Here is a 19,533-nt window from a genome sequence, read left to right as displayed (position 1 = left end):
TTAGGTAGATGGAGAATGCGCGAGGGTTTTTTTTTTTTTGGTGATGGGGAAGGTGGAGAGAAAAAAAAATTGCTTGAGTTAGCATAACAATAAAAAAATTGGCTGGAGTCCCTGAGCGCGTCTGTGTGTAGTTAACCTGGTTGTTAACACTGAAGGAAATGCCACCCAGCAAATGGAGTAGAGCTATAAAAATAACACGACATCTGTACAAATGTTGCTCACACTTGCTTCTCCTGACCCCTATGGGTACCCAGAATGCCCGGCGCCACAGACCAACCTGGCCTGAGAGGAAAAGCTCAAGAGAGCATTCACAGTCAAACATTCAACCTCCTCCTCGTGTCCATCCTACCTGCTTCTCTCTTCAAAGCTTTATTTTTCTACTGACTTATTACTACCTTATTTATTGCCTTATACTGAAACCACACAAAAACAGACACAACCAGCTTTCATGTGACTCCCGGGACTAAACCATAAGGAACAAATGGTTGGCCAGCACAAAGAGAAATGTTAGTAGTACCAGATCAAAGGCAGAACACTGCTGCACACATCCATGGTGTGGCATATCAAAATAAAACATCAGCTTTGTAATTTGCCAGGGTTTGAAAAGATCTGGTCCTCATTTCCAGGCACAAAAAACAGCTACTGCTGGATGTACTCACACAACGGGCAAAAGCAGAACACACACTCAAAACATACAAATGCACAGAGCAGCCTCAAAGAAACCACGTGTTTAAGCTCCTCTCATTGAAAGGGGACACAGCAGTAGAGCATGGAGGGAGGGAAAGGGAGGGAGGCAAAGACAGGCCGATCAAGAGAGGTAGCGCAAGCAAGAGTTGGTGAAGGAGGGAGAGGGAGAGAGAGAGAGAGCTGGATTCCAGAGGATCTGGATTGAATTGAACAGCGGGATAGGCAACAACTGTATGTCTTCAAGCTGTCACGAGAAGCCCAGGCGGCTCCGCTGGCGGCCCCTACGCCTCACGGCAAATACAGTTCCCTCACAGGCACAGGAAGTGATGTCAGAGGGGCCGCACACCAGGCCTGTCTCTGCTTTCTGCAGGCAAGTGGAAGGGAGTAGTGTGCTGCTGTTGCTGCTGCTGTTGGTGCTGCTGCTGCTGCAGCTGCAGCGGAGCTCAGCGAGTGAGTTTAAAAGCCATAATAAGCAGAAATAAAACAACCAGCTAAGAGCAGATAAATCTCCAAACATGCATGACTTGAACAGACACACACAAATATACATATGAGACACAGTGGAGCTATAAGTCAAAGTTAATCATCTTTGAGGAGAATTAATGTTGAAAAGGACATGGCTTGCATTGTGTTTGGGGTTTGAAGAAAGCAGGGCCAAGGAATTTGGCTTTTATATTTCCTGATCTTCTGTTTTCCCTTTTTCCTGCCAAAGAATGCATCCATGCATCCATGTATGTAGTTCTTTGGAGGTAGTACCATAATAAAAACAGCATTCATTGGCCTGTTAAAGCTCGGCAGATTTCCTCAGCTCCACAAACATAATCTCCGTCTCGCATCTCCCCACTCATTATCAGCTTGTTGGCAACTTTCCGCAGACAAAGAAGAGGCCTGATTTGATCTTTTTTTTTTCTTCCCTGTCTTGTTCCGGACCTCCATGGTGTCCCTCTGCAGTTCCACAGTGGATGTGTGGCAGCACCTGAACCCACCTCTCTCTGCAGGGTGTTTTGAACAGAATTGCACTGACATCTTTTGGCAACACCAACACTAGTGTAATCTGGCTGTTTTTTATTCTACCAAACATGCTATGAACAGCAAATGTTTTAGCCTCTCTACCAAATTGGGAGCGACAGGAAAACAAAGCAGAATTTGCTTAATTATCACAGTCATGTTTTGGATGGTTTACCCGCCTGTCAGCTGGTTTGCACAAAAACTACAACACTGATTTTCACCAAAGTTGGTGGAGAGGTGTAGAACGGGTCAGGGAAGAGGCCGATAAAAGTTTGCTCCTGATCAATCATAGCACCATCTGGTGGCAGCAGCAAATACCCTGTTTTACATTCATACACTCCTCCTAGTAGGTTGACCTGATCCATTGTATATTTGGTCAAAAACTCCTCAAGAACTTGGGTTACTGCGAAGACTATGTTTGAAACTGTGACGCTACGTGGTCAAATTTTTAAAACTTCACTCGCTCAGCCTGTTGACATCTATGAGCTGAATTTAAGTCATAGCGCCATCGAGTGGTTACAGGAAGCAAACGACAGCCGCCTGTTTGAATGTAGCGCTCTGCACCAGCCTCTCACTGATGCTCAAGCGAATCTCAGAGCTAAAACTGATTTGTGTTCAAAATCTTGTCACTTCTTTAGGGATTCCACATCATTATGACAATTAGAACTTTTCTTTTCCCACACAGCTCAACAATCCAGTCCAATTATTTATAGATCCCCTGGGTCATGCAGGAGTTTTATTTTTACATCTTCCAACGTCTCCAGCTACAAACCATAACTGGAGTCGCTGACAATGTGTTAAACTGACGAGCTTGACGCTAAAGGGGAGACATCTCACTGTCAAGGCCCTTTATCCTTGTACATCCATCACACACACACACACACACACACACACACACACACACACACACACACACACACACACAGATCTACCATGTCGGATAAATGATTTAAATGAAGAGTTAATAGGTTTTTCAGAGGCAGGCAGCAGTCCCAGTGAGAGCTTTAAATTCCTGGACTCGGTAAAGTCATCACAAAAAAGAGAGAATATGAAGACGGACGGACAAAGAGAAACAGAGAGAGAGAGAGACAGAGAGAGCGGGAGAAAGTTTATAAGGTGGGTGTAGCTCCTCATGCCCCAATCAGAAGGCGCTAAAGAGGCACATGTGCTGCACATGCACACACAAAAGGACAAAGTAGCTTTGACACAGATCAGTATCTCCGTGTTGACATTGCAGTCGGCGTGACTGAAAACAGACTGTCATGTAGGTTTCCTCATATATTTGGTTTGAATCACTACGGGAATAAATGACATGAGTTTAAATCTCAAACATACCAGGTTGAAGTTTATGGGCTTGTCTCTGCGTCCTGTCTGCACCAGAAGCTTATACGCCAGGATGCCATCATCAGAACCGGTACTGTAACTGTTTAAAGTGATGCGGCCGGCCTCCCAGTCCTTGTCAAAAGCCTGCTGCAGACCTGGAAGGAAACCACAAGATTGTTTAGATAGGAACACTTGGAAAAGTTAGAGGAAAACAAAACACATAACAAGTCAGCACCGAACAAGAGAAGCTAACACAACACTGAAACTTTACCCTAAACATATAATAGGCTTGATTGATTTAATATGATCACTCAGTTCCAATCTGAACCACCAAACAAGACTTCAAAAGCCTACAATCTGGTGCTTTTTATTCAAAGACATCATTAGGGAAAATATCAGTAACATGTGTCTCCTTCTCTATGCTACTCTCCAATCCATATGTGTCTCGCTCCCCTCCTCCTGGCTCTCCCAAGGCCCACGCTGTGGTCCGTCTGTGGGAGATGTTGTTTTGGGTCTCGTTCCTTGGCCTGTCTGGCTCCAATTTGTCCCACCATCGCAGAGAGCAATATCAGACACAGTTCCCTCTCGCACCCGCACACTCTCTGTGTGGTTCCCAGCCAGCTCACACACAGACTCGCACAATATGTTTTGGAGTTAGAAGAAGAAAAGTCAGCGAGTGCACTTCCTCATCGTGCATGACTTCTAAGAATTCAAGGATGAGGTTGACATGAGGAGGATAATATCATTGCTCAGCGGCAATGTATCGTTCTTAGGAGCTGCCAGTGCTGCCGCGCGAACAGCCAGCCAAGACGCTTCACTGATGACATATCACGATATCTGTGTAACTGAAGAGGAAAAATACACCTACAAACAAGGGAAATGTGTATGTAATCAGGGTATTTGGGTATCAGATTGACTGATTTTGACATCTCAGATGAAGCTACCAAGCATAACACCTGCTGTTTTGATACAAAAAAAAATACAGATATTTGGTGGCAGTGTAAAGACAACATATCACAAGAAGTGTTGTGATGACTATATTCTGTGCCAACCCCTATGCCACTTCATTTTGAAGTAGTAAATACTGAGTAAAGTTTTCTACAAGCATGAGCTGGATGAGTGTATTGGGTTTTGAGTAACACTGCCATCATTTATCTCTCTCTCTCTCTCTTCCTCTCCCTCTCCCTCTCCCTCCCTCCCTCCCTCCTGCCAAAGGCTCAAACATGTTGCCTGAGGCCCAGCATAAAAACATGACCCTCCCTTTGTCCTTGTCCGTCACCCCCACTTATGGAAGAAGCAAGTGTTCTTAATAAGCTACTGCCAGGGTCCATTTTTGCAGTCCCTCCTAATTCTGAACTCAAGCCCAACATCTTGTTTCCTGCAGAATCATGTCAAAACACAAGAGAAAATTATGATCTCAAACCCATTTATAGGGGAAGTAAATTAACCCCATGCCTGAGCTGTCCTCGTTTAACAGTGATGTTAAATCATAACATGGCAAAATCATAACAAAATCATCAGTGAAAGATTTAACCTCCGACCCCTGATCACATGGCTTTATCTAATCTATTACCTTGCAGCCAGTCCCTGAAGTAGTGAAGCCACATGGGGGGCAGCTGTCCATTGTCCTCCTTTAGCACATAGCGAACAGTGTGGAACCGTTGGTGCAGCTGGTGCAGCAGAGGCTGGTTCTGGGCGTAATCAGCCCGCTGTGTCACCACATACATGTTATAGAAGGAGAAGAACTTGAACTGGGTGCCGATGAAGTCATACTCGCTGGTTTCCCTCGGTACAATGTCCGTCAGCTCCAGGCCATCCCTCACCTGGGTGGTCCCGTATAAACTGACCCCCAGTAAGCAGAGGAACAGCACGATCACAACCACCTGCAAACATATGCAAATAGATGAATTATCAAGCTGTGGAACCAAGCTGTATTTTGAGTTTTTTCACTTTTAATGCATCTTTGCTACTTGCAACTTGTTTGCAAAGCTTCTGATTATCTGACCTTATGTTTTCAGATCATAGTAATAACTGTGGATCATACACTGTTATCATAGCTGTTAGAAATGATGGAGCAAAATGCAAAAAAAAAACAAAAGAATAAAGTTGGAATAAAGTTGGAATTTTCATTTTAGTCATTTGGCAGTAAGGGATTGGATTAAGGCATCCAGCAATCAGGGAAGTGCATGAAACAATTTGGCAATATGGAGAAACATCTGACATTGTGATGAAACGAGCAGGATTCTCTAATAATGTCAAGTACAGGCCACCAGATGATTTCAGCTCTGTGAGCTTTTAGAGGACTGGCCACCCACTAGACTGAGGTCAGACCATCTGTGTGTGTGTGTGTGTGTGTGTGTGTGTGTGTGTGTGTGTGTGGGGTGGGGGTGTGGGGGGGGTGGGTTTAGAGTGTGCTTGTATATGACTCAAACAGGACACAGCCACTTCCTGTCTAACCACAACCCCTCGACCCACTTTACTCACAGGCTCAAAGACACTCAACTCACCTTGGTGGTGGGCTGCAGAAGGAAGGGAGCGTAGTGCTTTTCAGCAAATGAAGCCAATGTCCAGCGGCTGCAGGGGGGGTTGAGGCAGCGCAGGCTCAGTGAAGCCTCTCCATGCTGGGACAGCAGGTCCCTTGTGGAACTGTTGTTTTCTGGGGTTGGGCTGGTTGCTGAGGCAGCATCACCCTGAGGAACTGAGCTGGAACTTGAAGCACCAGGAGGATGAAGATGGGAGAAACTGGCGGAACCTCGAGATGCCCCGTTACTTCGGCTCCCGCTGTTGTTGTTGTTGTGATTGCCTTGGTTGCTGCTGCTGCTTCGGCTGCCGCTGGTGTTGCCGCTGTAATAGTCGTTACTTGGGTTGCTCCTGGCAGGCGCCGGGTTGATTGGCTGTACAGAGATCTGCGATCTCGGTTCGGCTGTGGTGTAGAAAGCCTGCGTGCGGGGGTCGTACTCGGTCCTGAGCTGCACGGTGGACTGCATGGTGATCTGGGTCTGCTGGGCGAAGCCATGGCTACTGTAGGAGGGAGGTGGGCTGCTGTAGCTTGGAGGCGGTGTACGATATGAGGGAGGAGCTGTGCGGTAGGACGGTGGAGGGCTGTATCGACTCCCGTCTGCCCCATCTAGGTACGCCTGAGGCTCAATCTGGATCACGCGATTGGCGCAAGGGCTGAAGAGAGAAGACAGTGGAAAGTGTCAGAGCATGAACTGGAAGACAGAGAACAGAAGGAAGGAAAATCTTACATAGATTTTTATCACAATGAAATGTTTAATTTCACTGAATGGGGCAAATTTTTTTTTAAAAGGAATCTTGTAACAGTCTTGTGTTATTGTGAGTCTTCTCTTTGCCAACGAAAAAATATAGAGCCGAGACCCAACAAGGAAATTTAATAGTGTGAGTGCACATCTGTATGGCTGCTGTGCCAACAAGCATGCCCAGACTGGCAGGCAGACGAGGGAAGTTTAATAAAGACTGTGACAGACAAACAGCCAGCCAAATAAGCAGGCAGCCAAAGAGAAACAGACAACTTGAGCAGTAATTAGCTTTTGACTGCAAGGATTTAGGTGATGATATGAAAAAGGGATAAGTGTTAGATCAGAGGAGCACATGAAAGGAACCATTTAATGAACAGACAACAGGAGAGCATTAACCTCCATCCCAAATGAAAGAACGTCTCTGTACGTGTCTGTCTGCCTGCGTGTGTTCACACCTGTAGAAGCAACAGAAAATGTCGAAACGTCTGTCTTCTCTGCGGTAGAGGTCCATGCTGAGGATGGCGGGGAAGATGAGCAGCACCATGGCGAAGTTGAACACCACTACAACTGCGGCCTGTCAGGAAAAGCATCTATGTCAACGCGTGTGAAAAGTCACCAGAACTCATTCTTGGTATGTATTTACTGATTTGTTGACAATGTAAAAGTGATGGATAGAGAATGAACTAATAAAAAAGTGAACATCTTGTCCGAATAAAAAAAAAAGAAATAATGCCGGCGTTTAAAAAAGATTCTTCAATAAATATTCCTGTGTACTGACAAGTAAGACGTGCCAAATGATTTTAAAGATGTTTTAGTTGTTACAACCTCAAAGACCTAAACGCTGGCGAGGCTTACGTACACCTTAAAATAACACAAACGAAATGAGCTGGCGTCAGGGAAAAAATCGCCTTTCAACACATGTTCAGTTCCTTTCAAGACCAAAACACTGAGTGGAGAGTAAAAAGCGAGGTATGTGTGTCTGTGTGTAATAGAAGCCAGTACAGTGTTGTGGTTAAATATTTGAAGGTGGTGCACTGGAGCAGAGGGTGGGGGTTGGGGTTAGGTTGGGGCCCTGCCCAGAGTACAATCTGGATCTTGCCAGACCACTACACACAGACACATGCACAGACACGCACATACACACAATCCCATGTGTGTGTGTGTGCCAGACCACCCAAGGAGCCAGAGGCCCGCGGGGCCTGAGGTGATGAGCAGGCGCTGCGGCTGTACAGACAACACACATCCTTACACACAAACTCGCAACAAAATATGCACACATACACACATATCTACCACACCTTAACACCAACCAAACACACACACATCCTCACCCTCCCTCATTCCTCAGCTCACGACTCAATCAACAACGAAGAGGAATAATGTGAGAGATAAAAAGAGGCAGAGCAGAAGAACAATTCATTCTCAATTGGCCCAGTTGATTCCAACACACACACACACACACACACACACACACACACACACACACACACACACACTTTGACCGCGAGCTGACCCCAGAGTGGGAAGATTTATCATCACATCTGTCTTCCACACATGAGTGTGTGTGTTCCTGTGTGTGTTTTCGTGTTGTTATCTGGACTAAATCCCTGTCTTTTTTTCCTTTTTTCATCGGGATGGAAGGAAGTGAATGTCAGACTGATATCAAGAAGTAAAATGAATGACAGAAAGTGCCTCTTGTTGATAAAGATACACACACAACTTCTGGCATATGTAAGTCTGCTTTCAACTCATCAAACCAAAAGAGGAAAAAAATGCATGCTGTGTGTGTGTGTGTGTGTGTGTGTGTGTGTGTGTGTGTGTGTGTGTGTGTGTGTGTGTTGCATCAGTGAATGGCTGCTTCTAAATGTGTGTGCCTAAAATGAGGCTGCTGGGATTAGACCCATGAGGTAAATGGATCATTTTTGACAGACTTGCTGTACTTGAGCCATCTATCCACACATGCTAATATTGTACTCACTGCGGTGAAATCCTGCCTCCCTGCATGTGTGGGTCCGTGCGTGCGTGTTAATGAGTGTGTGTGTGTGTGTGTGTGTGTGTGTGTGTGTCTCAGCGAGTGTCAGAAAGAGAGAGCCAGAAATCCCTATTAGCTCAGTTGAAATGCAGTGTATTACCACCAATACTGCTGCTACTGTACTGCAGCGTCTCTGTTTTATTTGATTTTATCTGCGTAAATAGTTCAAGCCTTCGATAAGTTTCCCAGAAAAGATTATTAGCAAACTGGGGAAGTATGTCTCTGTACAGACCAGCACAGACTCATGACCACGGCGTGGGAGGTGGACGTCCTCAAGGCTAACAGACAAAAGGCATGAGCATCTGTTGCAAGCGTGACTCAAGGTGTCATGAGTGGTCACAGCCACTGTTACACTGGCGACTAGGAGATGGAAAAGAAGAGGACAAAATCTTTACGCACTCGGATGTATCTCGTTGATCCTGGGATTAATTTCCGCTTCCTCTTGCAACTACATTACAACACCTCCTTTTTTTAAATAACAGACTGCATCGACAAATGTTTCTAATCATCAACGCAGAGGGAAGGGAGACAAGAAAGAGAGAGGGAGATGATGATGACAGTGACAATGATCATAAATACAGCCAACGAACAAGACATTATGCTAATGCATAATCTCAAACTTTAGTCAGGGTTCCTACACCTCTTCAGCATTTTGAGAGCTACATTTTCTACATTTCCCTGCACCTCAAAGACACACACATTTTACCTGATGCTCTTCAAGGCTTGGTGCCTTAATTGGTAGTTTGGATGTATTTTCCATCATTTGTCTGATTTCTTGAGAGGTCATAATTATTTTTTCTAGATGTTGCACCAAATCTGTGTAAAAAAAAATCACCCCCCATTGCGCTTTCACCCTTTAAAACAACAGCTAATAGAAGTGCAATTTTATTACAGATCAAATTCAGTATTGCAAATGAATCATTATGTTCAAACCCACTTTCTAGGTGATTTATACAATCTCTGCAGTATGTGGCATATACTGCTGACCTGCTATGTCACACAGACATCCCCCCAACACACACCACCACCTCCACCTCACCACCAGTTACCTGGCATGTCAACGGATGTTTCTATATGTACTGCATCTTCTTGTTTAATTCTGTTACTCGTGGCCGTGTGTCTGAATGAGTGTTGGTATGAATTGACTATTCACGGATGACTGAATCATTTTGCTGCAGTGACAGACGGCTCCTTCTGTCCCAGGCCTTACTGGTCTAATGATGTCTATAATTACTGACAGATGCAAGAGAAGTCAGGGCCCCCCACCCAACCCCACCCCACCTGAAGCACACACACACACACACACACACGGAAAGAGCTACAGCATTGCTTTTCAAACCTCCCACACAGATTCTACAACTTTCAGCACATACATATATACATGTATGCACACATACGCATGCACACCCAAACTCTCTCTCTCTCTCTCTCTCTCTCTCTCTCTCTCTCTCTCTCTCACACGCACACATTCACAGGGGATTCAGTTACACGGACCTCAGCCACAATCTGGACAGACACCCGGCCCACCATGAAACAGCCTAAAAAAAAAGGGGCGGGACACACACACACACACACACACACGTACACACACACACACACACACACACACATATACACACACATTCAGTGTGATGAATGAAAATCAATAAAACAGAGAAATCTGGAGCCAATGAGGACTGGAACGAGATGATTAGTGAGGGAGAGGGGCCCTACGTGATTGACCTTTTTCTTTGTCTCTCTCTCTCACACACGCACACACACACACACACACACACACACACACACACACACACTGCCCAGCATACCTGTAAAGAGAAGGCTCTGAGCGCTGGGATTGGGATGAGGGCTGCCATGAAGAATGCTGTGACGTTACTGATGGAGGTGAGAGCTACGCTGGCCCCAGTCCTCTTCAGACACTCGCCCGTACGATCCTGAGAAGTAGATGAAAGGAACAGCACTGCAAGTCAACTCTTTTGATCACACCGTAGCTGAAGGCAAACGAGTACTACTGGAGATTATGTACAATTATCATAGTACTGGTGTAACTGACAGTGATTGCAGCGATTTTGAAGCCTCAAGTGCTCTTAGACAATCCACTGCCTCCCAGCATAGAGGGAAAGAGTGGAAGAAAGAAAGGACATAATGACCTGCTGTTTCTCAAAACAGATCTGCTGCAAATATCCACTCTTTTTTTAAACTATTTCTTCAAGTAAAATACACACAAACAGAGAAGTGATAAGCATTCAAAGACCCAGGAGGGTTTTGGGCGGCAATTGTGTGAAGATTTGAGGACGTGCAGGACCACACAGGGAGTGTCTGCAGGCATGTGCATATTTGTATGTATGTGTGTCTGTCTGTCTGTCTGTATGTGTGTGTGAGACAGGAGAGATCAGGTTCAGCTCTGTTTAGTTTTCATCTCAGCCACACAAAGGAAGCTGGGGGTTGAGGGAGGCATAGCGACAAGAGCTAGAAGAAGAGGGAAACGGGGAAAAACAAAAACAAGCAAATGCATGCCTGCGTCTTCCCCCTGTGGAGATGAAAAGTTATCCCACACCACACACACACACACACCACACACACACAATAATGTAAACACTGAAGTTGATTACTTTTTTCTGTTTATTTTGTTTAATTCAGAGTGTGCCTCAACCTACTTGTGTGGAAGTTTTCTGCTTAAACAAGAAACATATTTAACATGGGGCTTTGGGGAGATAAGTGGGGCGAGTGTGTGAGGCACATGGGTTGTTTGATGCTACATCACAGGCACAGACAGGCTTTCACGCATTCCTCCACTGAGGAAATGAGGCAGCGGAGGGGCAGCGGTTGACAGTTCGGATGTTTGCCTCACCTCAAAGGGGATCCGCTTGTTCTGTCCGGTCTCACTGAAGGCATGAGCGAGGAGGAAGACATCATCCACTCCAACACCCAGAGCCAAGAACGGCAACACCTGCGGTACAAACACTTCGTGAGCCACCGGGAGGAACGTGGCCTACATAGCGGATATGTGGTCTTCTAGTCCTGAAGTTTTTAACCAGTGGTTTGTTTGTTTTTTGTGTTTTTTTTTGGGGGGGGGGGGGTGATTAAGTGCAGGAATTGATCCACAAAATTCCAGGGAGAGCTCAAGATGTTCTCAAAGGATAACAGTAAGAAAATACCTCTATAAAATCTGGATGACAAATGAAATACAGCTAATTCGTTTAGTGTGTTGTCTTTTCTAGACAAATTTATATGTTAGAACTTTGGTTTCTTTACTTCACATGGAAAGGTGTCAAAAAACGATTTGGTATTTATCCCAAAACATATGCATTATGTCCAGGTGGCCATGACAGAAACCACGAACTAATCCCAACTTTTTAAATTTTAAGACCGAAATGAAAACCCACTTTTCAAACATGGATGTAAATGTAGACAGATCCACTTAAGCTGAGAAGTGAAGCATTCATATTCACATACTGTAATTATCTCTGCCAACTGTCCAGCGGTGTGTGTGTGTGTGTGTGTGTGTGTGTGTGTGTGTGTGTGTGTGTGTGTGTGTGTGTGTGTGTGAGGTACCTGTGTGGTGGCAGCATTGAAGGAGATGCCCAGTAGAGAGCAGAGGCCAAGACCAGCTGCCACAGACAGCGTTACCAGCAGGACCCCTGCCAATCCTACAGCCCCCTGAGATTTGGCACAGTCCCACCGCAGCATGGTCAGACACGCATAGGCCAGCTGAGGACACAACACACACGCACAAACATACACTAGTGTCTAGGAGAATCCAATATGTGGAAATACCTCATTACCTCCTGTTTTAAATGAATTTAAACCTCTTCTCACCATCAGCAAGTAACCACTGGCCACGCGAATGACACTGATGTCAGAGAAAGACTTGAGAATATCTTCCAGAGTGGTGGTGGTGAATGACAAGACTTTCTGAGACGAATTTGCTGACACACTCTGCAGCACCGCCTGAAAAAGAGAGAGAGAGACAGAGAGATAAAGCGAGAGAACTTATATTCACATGGACAGCAATTATGACCATTGACCTTATTGTAAATGAGATATTTCCTGTGACTCAAGTTCATAATTTACAAAACAGAGAGCAAAACATCTTCCCAAATGTAGTAAAACCGCAGTGAACATTCATTAAGTTGATATTCATTTTGATGGGCTACTTTATTCTTTCTTCTTTGTTCTGCTTCTGCAGAATAAAGGTGGGGCAAATTTTGCCAGATTCCTTCCAACAGCCTAGTTAATAGTTAGCGTTAATCTGACAATGATTTAATCCTCAAAAGTACTTCCTTTATTTACTTAATCCCTCCTGAAATATGTACTCCAAAAGTGTAGAAGTACCTATTTAATCAAATCCGTACCTCAGACAACAGGAGTATTATCCAGCCTCTGATAAACAACTGCATGTCTCCAGGTACAGAGTATGCCCCGTGTGTAAAATCACAGCGCTGAGTAATGAAGCCAGCCTCTGTTGTAGGAGATATTTGGGAGAACACGCAGACACTACCATGATCCACCCACTCCCTCCCTTACTATCTTGCGGCAGACAGATGGCTTCGACATTGAACTGCAGTTATTGCTCAGTGGGGAGCAATGCTGGCTGACACACATTAGGAAACACACACACACAAACACACACGCACACACAACCAACCACGTGTGAACTCACAAATGTATCAGGCACATTCCGACATACATGCACATACTATTCTCACAGACACGCCCAAATCGTACACACATTGACTCACACAGCAGGACATCAGAGTACTATCTGGTTGCTTCTAGATTTGCCATTGATAAAAAAAAAGACTTTATGAATAAATGATCACACCTTCTTTCTATAACTGAACCCTGGGCCTCAAGATGAATCGTGCGCGCACGCGCGCACACGCACACACACACACACACACACACACACACACACACACACACGCACGCACGCAAGGTCGCACCATGTCAAACAGAGGTTGGGGCCCCAAACAAAGACTAGATGATGTCACATATGAGCCACCAATGGGGCCACAGCTGGGAAAGCGATTGTGTGTGAACTTTTGAGCGTGTTTGCATGTGTGTTCGTACATGAGTTAAAGAGAGAGCCAGCAAGAAAGTGAGAGAGGGAGATATCTAGCACTCCCTTAATGTATTCCAGACATACTCACCCCGCTACTCGCTTCGCTATAGCTCGTCTTTACTGAGCAGCGAGAGCAAAGCCTTCGCCCTTTACCACACACCAACAGAGGTTCTAGTATCTATCAGGGGCCCCAGCTTTGGATGGGACCTTTGCATGTTCTCCTGTATCCGGCGGGTGATTTACAATGTGGTTGTTGAGGATTTTAGGTAGATTTCTTTTCACTTTTCTGAATCTTGACCTCTGGTATTGCTCTCTTACCTCAGAGTATCTCCTCTGCCAGGCTTCCAGTATAGCTGCAGCCTTTTCTTCATTCCAGTTGATGTGGGAAACCTCCTCGTAGCCCCGAAAGTGCTCAAACATCTGCTTGGGAGTCATCAGCTGGAACATGGTCTGCAAGGCTTGGGCACTTCAAGGTTAAAAGGGGAGGGGGGGGGTGAAAAGGGGGAAGATAGAAAGATAGATGGATGGTTAGGAAGGTTGAAAGAGAAAGAACATTGAGAATAAGGACGATGAAGTGAAGATTTCACTGAAAGATTTTCAGAACGTCAAACTTTGCTTTTGTGAGAAGCAAAATAACCTTAAAAAGGGGTTATTTTATCTGATAGAATTTTCAAGTCAAGAATATTCTGCTACGCAGTAAAAAGAGACTAATACTGATAATAAAAATGACATTTTTCTCCGAACTGTCCAACCTTGAAATCTGCTCTACTCTGCTCTTAATCCTCTCCCTCCAATTCAAAGCTCTTCTCATCCTCCTCTTGCTCTTCCAGCTGGCCCTGCGTCTACATGACATCATTGCCAGTGTTCCTTGCAGTAATTTAGGACGCCAGTGAGATGATTTTAAACTGTGGTTGAAGCCTTCATCGGGAAATTCAGTACTGGACAACTGTGGTCATGTTTTAAATCTAGTCTTCCCCTTAGGGATGGCTGCGCTGATCCAAACATATCAAGAATATAGGCACAGATTTCATCTCGTATTTATTCCAAATTCCACAGAAAAGTGAGATTATATAATGTGCTATTCAGAAGACGCAGTGGCCAGATTTGAGAGTGACGAAATAAGAGCAAGATCTTAGAAAATTAGTTGGTATCTAATCCGGTAAATGTGGTATACCGGCTCATTTTCGGAAAAAAAAATGGGGTTAATCATAAAGATAAGCAACATTGTCCAGTGCAATGAGACATACCCTGTCTCTGACTTTAGAGAGTTCATAAATCTTAATAACAGATTAGTCATCAACAAATGACTTCGGACGAGGGAGCAACTTCATGTCAGTCTACGCATTTTCAAATCAACGCATTTTTACGAAGCAAAAAGAAGTAGACATAAACCAGCCGTCCTTTTTATGAATGTAATCTCTGTAATATGGTGATAATCACAGTAAGGGCGGCAGTTAGTAAACAAGATGTAGAAAGTGAGTGCCAGCACTAACAGCCCAGTGGACATCATAGCTAAAACACACACACACAGGCGGGCAGGCAGGCACGCACAGAGAACCCTAATGACCCAACTTTGCCAGGAAAAAAACACAACCACACAACAAACAACGCACCCCACTGTGTTCTATGAGCAGTGTATAAATGTGTGTGTGTGTGTGTGTGTGTGTATGTAGCCTTGCTTTTGTGTGTACATGCATGTGCACGCACCTTTCCGGCCAGCAATTTAACATTAAAATTGCAATAAATTGCGCAGAATTTTGCAGTTCAAAAAGACGTTGATTATAAGCTTCATAAAAAGTCTATTAGTTGTGATATATTTCTATTTATTTATGTAAACATACTGCACTTCGCACTAGAGACCGTGTGTGTAATCTCTTTTAAGTACACCACATAATCTAAAAACTTTGTCTTGGTGCTTGCTCTGGAATTAAGTCCATGTACCTCAAATCGCTGTATATTTGCTCAAACTGGCCAAGCGATAGATCACTCTGTGCACATGTGTGTATGAGTGGGTAGTGTCCAGGCAGAGTAGCCCGAGCTGAGCAGGAACAGCTGGAGCTCTAAGATTTCACTGGAATCTGCTAATGACTGCAAGATTTACAGCACACGGCGCACACGCACGCATGCATGCACCATTTCAGAGAGCATAAAAGAACAAAAAAAACACACACTCTCTCCAGAATAAGCGCTGTAGCGATCACAGCAGTGTTTATGAGGGTGTGTGTGCGTGTGTGTATGTTACCTGAGCAGGGGTCCACTGCCATTCTTGGTGGTCCCTCCTACAATCAGTTCCTCCTGCCAGTGCATGTACTTCCTGGACAGACCATGGCAGCCGCCGCTCAGGGTCCACGCCACGTCTAATGGCTGGTGCAATAAAAGCAACGGGCGAGGAAATAACTGTCAGCAGCTAAACTCAAATGATTTTTATGTTTGTTACATGTGTGCACATATGCCTGAATATGGTAGCCTACAATTGTGCCAACCTTGGTTGAGTTTTTGTTGGGCGCAGTGAGGGGGCAGTCAGGGTCAGCAGGGTTCAGACAGGGTCGATCCATGTAGCCATGTCCAACATCTGCCTTCGCCAACATGTCCTCAAAGCTGTCCACGCGGATATTTGCCCTTTGCAGGTCCTCAAGGAACTCCTTAGGGTTGAAATTGGTCCACTGGAAAGGCTCTTTACCTCTGTGAATATAAAGACTAACAGTGTGTCCTGATGCTTTACAGAGCAATGTTCCCATCCCTGGATGTTTCTCTATGGATTTACAGGAAATTTAGGGAAAATTCACACTTGGCCTGGTTGATGAAGCACGATGGTCCCTCCTCCCCACTCCCCCGCTGGCCTGCGATGGCATTAATCGTTGGACGCTTACGTTTTCACTGAGCTCACTGTGTACTCCAACCTGATACTTGATCAGGAATTCCCCAGATAATGATTGTTTTCATTCACAGGAGCGGAACAGGAGTTATTTTGCACGAGCATCATCACACGGGAGTGAAAATCCACTCGCGTGTCAGGCTCTATTGCACAAACCGGCACACGCACTGTAGCCAAAGGTGCACGTCAAACTGTGGGTTCACTATTTAGCGAGCAGGAGGCCTCATCACACTGCAACATGGCTCCATCTCACAGAGTTCACTCGCTCCACATTCCGCGCCCGTGCACATGCAGCTGTACCACGCAGAAGCCCACCTCTTTCAACCGTGCCAAGAACGGAATGATCGCAATTATCAGATGAACTGGACTTTTGGTGCTTTTGCACAATACAAACCAGCAGTGTGAAAAGGCCCTGTAAGGTACGCAATATGGTCACTATGGTAACTGCTGAGATCTACAAATGTGTTTAAAATGAAACGTGCAGTCAGATGATCAATCACACAGGTATGTAACAAACTCAAAACTTATTTGGAAGAGGACATTTTGGCTGACAACAAGTAGCTCACAAAGTCTATGATAAAAACGGTCCAGATGATGAAGTAAGATCCCCGACATCAGTGAGGATGTCAAAAATGATAAAAAAAAAAAAGATTAATGTAAAGGTAAACCTGCAAGAACAGCTAAACTGATGGGGAATCATTTGTTTTACTTCTTGGTTTTTGGGGCAAATTGAATGTGATTTGAGCTGATTTTGCAGTAAATTTCTAAAATCATTTCTGAGTTAAGGCGCGTCTCGATTAGGAACCTTATGAAGGTTTCGCGTCATCCATTGAATAGTTTTTACAAATGATTCTTCAAAAAAGGAGGATATCATAAATATTTTATATAACTGCCAGCTTCAGTCACATAGTTAAATTTGATAAGTGATAAGCAGGGAGGCAGACTGAATAGTTTGGATTTGCATGCGACTGGTATTTCGGTGTAAGAATTTCTTACGTTTTTGTATTTGTGTATATTCTCAGTCATCCAGGTCATCGTAATTCTCAAGAATGATCAGTTTAGGCAACTGGACTCACCTCTTGCAAGTGGAGACGTTTCATCTCTCATCCAAGAACACAACCAGAACTGAAGAAGCTTCTTGGATGAGAGGCGAAACATCTTCACTTACAAGAGGGGAGTCCAGTTGCCTAAACTGATCATTCTTGAGAATTCTTATGTTTTCCCTCGTAAAAAAAAAACAGTCCCATATCTGTGAGGGATATAACATAGAACACAGAACAAGAATAAAAACACTTGCACAGCAACAGAAAACAATAAAGACCAGTTCCCATAATGCAGTAGCGATGCAGAATTCTTGCTCCAACCAGTCCTCCATCCCTCCATGCTCTCCATGCCTCACACATTCCAATCTCTTTTTCTAAATCTCTCTCTCTGTCATTCAGACATTGTATGTGCTTAACCAGGCTTAGGTTATTATTCCCAGCCTCCCAACCAGAACATAGTAAAAACCTTATTTACCATTTGAGACCGAGGACCAACACACACATCCACAAATGACAACGAATCAAGCTGATGCACTTTCCAAGCACTCGTATGCACTGATGGCAATAAACATGCATACGCACGCACACACGCACGCATACATGCATACGCACGCACACACGCACGCATGCATGCACGCACGTACACACACACAAACACACACACACACACACACACACACACGTGGAGGTAAAGGTCTGCTGAGTTTTACTGTAGCAGCAGGCCATTAGCAACAGAAAGGCCAGACAATGGTGTGAGGCCCAGGGATGGAGAGAAACTATCGCCAGTGATACGCATGCCAGCAACCACTACAATAGAGCCTTCAGAGGGGACGAATTCAGGACACACACAACACACACACATATACACACACACACACTCTCTACTGTCTGTTGATTGGGTGTGCTTCAGAAGCCCTTAATAAAGGGGCAAAAACAAGATTCAGAGATCCAGATCTTCCTCTTCCACCTCCTCCTTGTTGTCCGTCTTGAATATTTACTGTCACCGAACACAGATTCCATAAACCGGCACTTGACACCAGCATTCAGGTAAGTTACTGTCCCAATGCATGACGTTAATAAAGTTTGACAATGGCTGACATGTGCCCACTTTGGATGACAAGGATGGACTTCAATGATGAAAGAGATTGCGCATAGAAATTGTGCATCATAAAGTTTAGATTCTATCGAGTGAAACGTTTTTCTCTACTTACGGGAGATAGACCATTCCAGAATGGAGTTTGGCTCCCTCCCAGAAACAGTCCAAAGGGGTGATGATGAGGCAGGGATGTAGCTTTTCTATGATCTAATCGGATAGACACATGCACACAGAGGAGGCTTGAAATCAACTGAAGTGGGAATTGAAGCGCGATGCTCTGTACAATCTCAAACGGAACCTTTACCTGATCCATAAAATGTGTTTCCGTGACTAGTTCTCCTGATTTGTAGCATAAGTGTTCTAATTTCCATTGTCTGAAAAGGAAGACAAAAGAGTTTCTGTTCAACTTTTTGTCATAAAACACAGTCTTGTTGAGAGGGTAATGGATAAAAGTAAACGTTAATTCTGTCATCGAGATCAACATCAAGTGTGCTAAATATCTGCACACACCGAGCACAGAAACATTGGGATGGAGAAAATAAACAAAGAATATAACCAACTGAAGAAACTAAGCATCACATATCTGTACTGGACTTGATTACAGTGAACCAAAACCCAATATATGATGAGGATGGAGTGAGATTACCTGTTATAAAGGTAAACATGAACTCTGCTGGCTCGGATAGCTGACTCCAGGTGCTGCAGCAGCGCCTCCACTGTTAGAACGTTGGCTCCCTCCTCCCGTGGCGTCTGGATCATCAGCTGTGGGTTAAACATGGCCTCTTCACCGATCTTCTGACGCGTGTACTTCAGTTCCTGGTTGACACGCCCACCGACTGGAAAAAGAAGAGCGAGTATGATTAAACTTGTGTATTTTTATACCTTTGGCACAAACATCTAAACATATGCTTGCATTGCATTTTTTCAGGATGGATCTTATCATCAGATTTGAGGCTCTATTTTTTTTTTATTTGTTTTTACATGGAAAAACAGACCCACCCAAGTTTTAATGAGCCCTGCTGAGTGTATGTGGTGAACACATTGATGAGAACAAGGACCTCTTGCAACAACAGGCCCAGCTCGGAAAAAAAAAGAAAAAAAAAAAGGTTTTGGATCAGTAATTACATAACAAATTTGGGAAAAAAAA

At 44.5% G+C, this 19,533-nt stretch overlaps 1 protein-coding gene across 2 annotated transcripts in view; it reads right to left on the bottom strand.

The window, feature by feature from the left end:
* ptch1 (patched 1) overlaps positions 1-19,533 on the bottom strand; it is a 54,327-nt gene that overhangs the window by 16,147 nt on the left and 18,647 nt on the right. For both annotated transcript variants that reach the window (XM_086206379.1, XM_086206378.1), the window contains exons 3-16: positions 19,033-19,222; positions 18,691-18,760; positions 18,502-18,593; positions 15,856-16,054; positions 15,615-15,736; positions 13,691-13,838; positions 12,127-12,258; positions 11,863-12,018; positions 11,159-11,257; positions 10,116-10,241; positions 6,734-6,852; positions 5,526-6,192; positions 4,592-4,901; positions 3,031-3,173 (exon numbers count right to left, since the gene is read on the bottom strand). In XM_086206379.1, coding sequence (XP_086062505.1) covers positions 3,031-3,173; positions 4,592-4,901; positions 5,526-6,192; positions 6,734-6,852; positions 10,116-10,241; positions 11,159-11,257; positions 11,863-12,018; positions 12,127-12,258; positions 13,691-13,838; positions 15,615-15,736; positions 15,856-16,054; positions 18,502-18,593; positions 18,691-18,760; positions 19,033-19,222 — 2,573 coding nt within the window. The remainder of the gene's footprint in view (positions 1-3,030; positions 3,174-4,591; positions 4,902-5,525; positions 6,193-6,733; positions 6,853-10,115; positions 10,242-11,158; positions 11,258-11,862; positions 12,019-12,126; positions 12,259-13,690; positions 13,839-15,614; positions 15,737-15,855; positions 16,055-18,501; positions 18,594-18,690; positions 18,761-19,032; positions 19,223-19,533) is intronic.

The sequence above is a fragment of the Aulostomus chinensis genome, chromosome 6 (genome assembly GCF_037954235.1).
Source record: "Aulostomus chinensis isolate RoL2024-O1b breed Wild chromosome 6, RoL_Achi_v1.0, whole genome shotgun sequence".
In the NCBI taxonomy this organism is placed as follows: domain Eukaryota; kingdom Metazoa; phylum Chordata; class Actinopteri; order Syngnathiformes; family Aulostomidae; genus Aulostomus; species Aulostomus chinensis.
Note: the sequence above shows the minus strand (reverse complement) of the source record. Positions and strands in the feature narration are given on the sequence as shown.